The sequence below is a fragment of the Symphodus melops genome (assembly GCF_947650265.1).
Source record: "Symphodus melops genome assembly, chromosome: 6".
Classification (NCBI taxonomy): domain Eukaryota; kingdom Metazoa; phylum Chordata; class Actinopteri; order Labriformes; family Labridae; genus Symphodus; species Symphodus melops.
Genome location: NC_136696.1, coordinates 18,969,885 through 18,976,705, shown reverse-complemented (window position 1 = coordinate 18,976,705; position 6,821 = coordinate 18,969,885). Strand labels below are relative to the sequence as shown.

The 6,821-nt window shown below is 40.0% G+C and overlaps 1 protein-coding gene across 1 annotated transcript; it reads right to left on the bottom strand.

Moving 5' to 3' along the window:
- Positions 1-1,324: 1,324 nt before the first annotated feature.
- lrrc10b (leucine rich repeat containing 10B) lies at positions 1,325-5,090 on the bottom strand. The gene has a single exon (XM_079346551.1). The coding sequence runs from the start codon at positions 4,217-4,219 to the stop codon at positions 3,056-3,058; it is 1,164 nt and encodes a 387-aa protein (XP_079202677.1). The 5' UTR covers positions 4,220-5,090; the 3' UTR covers positions 1,325-3,055.
- Positions 5,091-6,821: the final 1,731 nt, after the last annotated feature.

Here is a 6,821-nt window from a genome sequence, read left to right as displayed (position 1 = left end):
AACAGTAGGCTCTGCAAAGTTCAGATGGTAGGTTGTGTTTATTTAGCTGCTTGCCACTGTATCTTTCTTAGAAAAGACAGCAAAATAACATGATAGGGGGTGGCAGAACTGTAGTCTGTTGGAAGTTAGGTTGAGAACCAGAGGGTCTCTGGTTTAGGCTAAATCCTGAAATGGACTGATGTATGGAATTAGCCACTGGTTGCTGGAGAGGTGCCAGTTCTTTTCCCATGCACTGCCCAGGTGGCCTTGAGCAAAGGGCCTGACCCCAAACTTCTTGGGCGCGCTTTTGTGTACAGCCCCTCACTCTGACTTTTGAGTGCATATAAAGGCCATCAGTACTTAGAAAGCCTACTTATTAATTAACTGGGAATAATTAAGGTCTGAAATTCATCAATTAAATTCATCAAACAAAGTGATTAATTGCATGCTACCTACATCCTTCAGGGGCACTGTGGACAAGCCTATGCAGTGTCTCCCTGTATCACATTGATGGAAAAGAATGACACTGCTGCATATTCGAAAGTCTCAATTTTCTCTAAAAAAAAGAGCCTTCTCAGACAGCTCAGCTGAACTGTAACATCAACATTATGACATCAAACATGATACTTTATAACCTTTAATTTTAGTTGTTTTCATTTGTTTTTGAATCCGTTTTTGATTCCTTTTGTCAATGGTTAAGTTAATTCCCTCGATCTACCAAAAGGTCCTTATTTCAAAATAAAGGCAGGGTTGAATTTAAAAAGCAAGTAAAGTACTATCATCTTTAGATAATACAATAATTCAAAATAAAAGTCTAACATGGTTATTCTATTATGCAAAAAAGGAAATGTCAAACATGCAATTAAAAAATTGAAAAATTAACTATTAAAATTTTGCAATTAATACATTTTTATAATTTCACAGCCCTAGTGCATATCCATTCTGGTCTATGTGAGTGTGTTAAATAAGAGTACATGTAATTCCCCCTTGGGGTTTAATAAAGGATGTCGTCTTCTTCCTTTAAACTCCAGCTATATTACTCAGTATGTACAAGGACTTTGTCTAAGGATTGTGGTTTGGGTTTCATATCAGACAGACGTGCTTTATTTTAATCTATCAAAAGGAGGGGGATTAGGCTGAGCTCCTCCACAAAAAAAATAGAAAGCATCTTGCATGTTATCAGTGTCATTATGAGAATGTCAAATTACCAGGATTAGCCACAGCTTTGTATATGTTTATAGTTGATAAAAAAAATAATGAAAAGAAAAGGTATCATTTGCTTTTTGGCAAACTGCTTGGACCAGTTGTATATCCATCAGTTAAGATGCTGAGAAAATAAAAACTAGATATACTATAAATATGAAAGCCTGAAATAGATAAGTTGATTTTATACTACCAGGTAATATGGCTATTTTTTCTTGATATAACAAATAATCACCATTTGATTTTAAATAATGCTAATAAAAAATACTCATTGCATCTGCTCTAGACACGACACTATTACCCTCACACACGTAAGGTTTTATAGGCAGCTAACCACAGGGATTGCATTTAACTTTTAGATGTTTTAAAAAAAAAAACAACAACAGCCTTATTCTGCTCTGTTTGCACAGCACAGACGCTGCAGTCGTAATATGCCGACATATGAGAACGAGCATCAATATTTCAGCACTGGAATAAATATTTCAGTCTTTGAATGTGATGTGAGAAAACGGTACGTGGAGGGAACGAGGATTAGATTACATACAAGCCCCTCATGAATAATTAGTGTAGAGATGAGAGGAGAACAAGGGCCAACCTGCTTAATTTTGGAGACAGTTGTAGGAAAGGTGCTGTCACAGACTAAAGGAGTATACATGGGCCATAATGAATCTGAGTCTCTGATCTACAGGTGGCTTCAGGTTTTTATTTTAATAGAAAAAAATGCTTTATTGAATATATTTCATATTTGGAGGCTATGTGTGGACAAACCTTTTATGGTGAGGCACCCCAGCTATTCATTCCTCCCAATAATCCTGCTTGTCTCCTTCTCTTTCTTGGCACAGACGCCTGCAGAACTGCTTACACAACACAGACAAGGGCTGGGGGCTTGTGTTTGGCATGTCATAAATATTTCGTAAATCTAAATCCAATACACACATTTACATGCACATGCAGGCTTGGCTTATAAAAATAGAAATGAGTCGAGGTGCACTGGCGGGCACATAAAACAGACACTGGCTCTGATGAGTGGAAATACTACTGTGCTTCAACACAAGCTGCTCCTCTTACTGAATAGAAATAAAGACATTTTCCAGTAAATGACTGACACCAGCTTCATGAGCTGAGTATTTATTTATTGTTGGAAGACATAGTCCCTTGTGTACGAGAGTCAAAAACAGCCTCACTTGCAGTTCATTTTTTCAACCAGTTATCTCAAGATAAATAAAACTTTTTTTTATTATCATTATCCACTAATTTACAATTTATATCCTGAAAACAAAAGGCTTATTCCGGACATAATGCAGTATTTAAGAGTAGATAATGATTTTCAGGACTATGGGAGACTTTTGTATCACCTCAAAAACATCCAGACTGCGTTGCACTGATTTAAAATTCAGGTTTCAAATTTGTTCTCCTTGATCCTACATTTTATGGCTTATATTAGTCCTATGATTGTAAAGATGCCAAGTATGCATCTTTTTCGCTTATGAAATAAAAATAACAGCTGGTTAATTTTCCAAGGAAATTTAAACACCGTAAGGATAAAACAAGGATGGCAGCCCTTGACTTCTATATCAGCACACACTCAGAAACACTCGTTTAAAAGAGCCAAACACATTGCTCACACACAAACACTCCACCTGAGTCCTGCTCTGATGTGCTTATTTTCAGTTGATTGAGATATTAAACTCGCTGTCATTTAAGGTGTCATTAATCTACATTTCACAGTGTACAATAAATTGAGAATTAGCAGCACAGCTAAGAGGGTCCCACAATCGACTTTAACTAAACTTTGTGTGGATTTAGTATCATCCACCTCCCCCTGCCTGCAGAGTGTCTCAGTCTAGTTGCAATTGAAGCTTTTTACATCCCTTCATCTTGTCTCTTCCTGTTCGTATTCATAGTCCATCTGAGCCCTCTCATACTCCAGCTCCTCACCTTCGTATTCAAGCCCCTCACCCTCACATATGAACTCCTCTGTCTCATACTCAACCCCCTCCTCATCATATTCAAGTTCAACGCCATCGTACTCAGTGAACATCTCCTCCTCGTCCCCCTTTGTTCCGCCATTTTTAGCATCTGCGTCTTCTGAATTGAACGCAGCTTCGTTCGCTGCTTGTTTTGAACTGCTGTTCTTGAGAATGCCATGAATCACTGGCTCTTCTCCTGCCAAAGCCAACTCTTCGGCCTCCAGCTCCGCTGCCTTTCTTAGCCTGTCCTTCTTGGCTTCACGTGCCTCCAAGAACTCAGCAGCACCTTCCCCGACCACGAGCACCTCTTCGCCCACTTTAGGTGGTTCGTCGACAGGGTTGTGGTCGTAGGAGAAGAGGCGGAGAGCTTTTAATCGCTTCAGGCTGGGAAACTCTGATATTTTGTTGCGGTCTAAATCCAGTATCTCCAAACCTTCCATGCGCAGCAGGACTTTGGGAAAGGTAACAAAGCGGTTCCCGTACAGCCATAATCCCCTCAAAGCTGCCATACGCCAGAGGTCAGGCGGCAGTGTCTTCAGCCGGTTGTCCCCTATTTGCAGAGACTTAAGGTTGGGCAGGTCGTAGAGCTCCCGGGGAAACATCTGAAAGTAGTTGCTCTCCACCCACAGACAGCGCAGACTCTGTAGGTTCTTCAGCTCAGTTGGGAGACTCATGAGACGGTTGCTGCCCAAGTACAGGCGAGTGAGGTTAGTTAGCTGGCAGACGGCCAGAGGGACGTCCTCCATCTTGTTAAAGTCGAGGGCAAGGATCCGCAGACCCTTTAGCTTAGAGATGTTTTCAGGTAGAACGCGCAGACTGTTTCCACAAACATACAGCTTCTCCAGATGCATCAGTCCACAAACACGCGAAGGTAGACGCTTAAACTTACGATAGCTCAAATCCAGCACGGGATCTCCACTCTCAAACAACTCCTCCACTCCCAGTGGAAGCTCGTCCTCCACTTCCTCCTTCCTCTTCTTCCTCTCTGTAATTTCTGCTTCCTCACCATCCTTTCCCCCCTCCTCTCCTTCCTCTTCTTCATCTTGCTTGCTGGAGGAGTTGCCCATGCTGTGGCCAGCAGCCGCTGAGTTCTCAGTGCATCAGGACAGAGTCATCTGATGAGGTAGTATCTGTGACAAGTTAAGTCTCAGCCTTGGAGCTGACGCTGGAGTTGGGCTGATCCCTCTGGTGGGGCAAAGCATCATTGTACAAGCCAATCAAAACTCTGGCAGCCATGTCAAAGCTTTTTTTGTCAGGTGTCTGTTCACCCCTTCATTTACTGCTCCATCAGAAAACTCCAGCAGAAAGTAAGCAACTGTGGAGCAAAAGTCATAACAGTAGTAGGTATAATAGAAATAGTAGCAGTAGTAGACTAATAGTGCTGCTGGTAGCTGAGCTCAACAAAGTAGCTGCAGCTGAATATTGAACTGAAATGGAATTCCTGCAGTCCTTACCCTCTCCTTAAACTTCCTCGAGGCTCGAGAGGTCGCGCGCAGCTTCGAGGCCACCTGCTCACGTGATTCGGCAAAGGATAAAATGAACCACTTTTCTAAAGACTAAATAGTCAGTTAGCTGCCCCTCTGTCAGCCTGTGACGGGGGGATTTCCACAGTGAGTGCGCAGCTCGGTGACCCTGCCGGCGGCAAAGAAAGCAGTTAATGGAATTCAGTCTGTTAGTTAACGCACACGCTCCCCATTACAGGCCGAGGGCTCCCGGAGTTATAATCCGCGCGTGCAGGAGGAGAAAAGGAGTGCACATTTGAGGAAATTGCAGCGACGTCTGATGGGTGAGTCTGCTCCTGATGTGCCTCCATCAATGACAGGGTTTACATTGAACTGCTGCCTCCCTCCCTTCCCAGAAACCGGAGCAGAGGGCATTCACATCACATGGTCAGCGCGCGCGCGTGTGTGCGTCTCTCTGTGTGTGTGTGTGTGTGTGTGTGTGTGTGTGTGTGTAAGAAGACAAAAATTAACACGAGTTTTAAACCAAGTGCTCATCATTAAGCCTTCCTAGCTGTTTAGTTGTTATTACATTTTCAATGCCCTTTAAACGCCTACAATTGAACATCCATACGCACGTCTGTTTCCCATGTGCTAGATGTGATTGTCCTACATGTATCAGTTACGATAATCATAACTATAAGTAGGATTTTTTTTTATAATCACTGTCAGGTTAGCATCCAAAGTGACTTTGAACCAATAATAGTACAATAAGGACGTTTTAAACCTTCAACATTTTGTTTTGAAATCATCAGTTTAAGATCCTGTGAGAAGATCAGGAAAATGTACCCTCAACTAGCTTGTGAGATGTGTTAGATGGCATGGATGTTGACAATGTGCCTTAAAAATTAAGGCATTCATTACGTTTTATATTTGAAGTCAATATTAATGGTCATACAGGAAGATTGGACACTTTTCTATTGCACTCTGAATATTTGTTCCATCTGTGTAAATAACCACACATAGTACACTGTAAACCAGCAAAAGAGCAGTACTCACCACACAGCCTGGACGCTCCAAAGATGGTCCCCTGTGCTGCTTTGTATCACACAGAAAAGCAGATTGGCTTCAGCAGGTTTTTATAGAGCCGTCAACCCACTCTCTGTGGGTGACATTCTGCTTTGACACAGAACAGACACAAGAACCTGTAAAGCCTTTATAGCTGCCTACAACTACACCACATCGTCAAGACAAATGTGGGAATTATTGTTTAGGTGGACAACAGATTTTAATTCAGTAGAGGGTTAGACACTCTCTTCATTATACTGAGAACAAGAGCAGAACAAACTATGTTCTTTTTTTTTTTTTAGTATTGTACTTCATTGATTCACATTTATTATTTATGCTAGAGTAATTGTGTTTTTAAATTTCAAGCAGGAATACATTTGTTTTTACTTTAAGATATTAAATTGATTTTATATGGAGATTTCTCAGACATAATGCTTGATCAGTTTATTTTATTAAATACCTAATTTCACGCCTTTTGCTCTTACCCCTTTCAAAACAACACTGCTACCACAATACAAACATCACTTCAAAGTTATCCAATATACTGTATATATTATTTAAATAATGACATAATACTGAAACAGGTCATTCTGATTCCTAATGAGTGCTATTAACATACAACTGTGCATCGCTTTCTACATAACAAAGGAGGATATTAAATTATTGCTGTTGTCAATATACATTTAGTTTTAATAAGTTTTTGTTTTCCTCTGGTTTGTTTGGTGTAGTTTTTATTTTGAGAAAATGCTTAGTTTTAGTTTAGTTTTTTAACAGTGTGTGTTTTTTTGTCTCTGTATTGTAAACAGTTCAGACAAGTATACAACTACACTGTAGCATATTGTATGAGTAAAGGGAAACTACTGTAACTTAAGAGCAAGCTGGTCCAAAAGAGTTACATCACAGTAAGTTTTGATTTTAGTAAAGCCACAGTTTTATTTTTTTTCGTTATAAGTTTTTATTAATGATAATAACTTTGCACTATAAGAAACACCATGTAGTTACTTATCTTAAAGTAAAGTAATACATAAATCACTTTACATGGTAATGCAGTTTATTCTTACAATGAAACTATATGTAGGCTACAGCTGGACCTTTTTAGTTAAGCCATAAGTTTGTTATGAACTCTGCATATTGTTTAAAACTAAACCTTAATCTGAAAAAA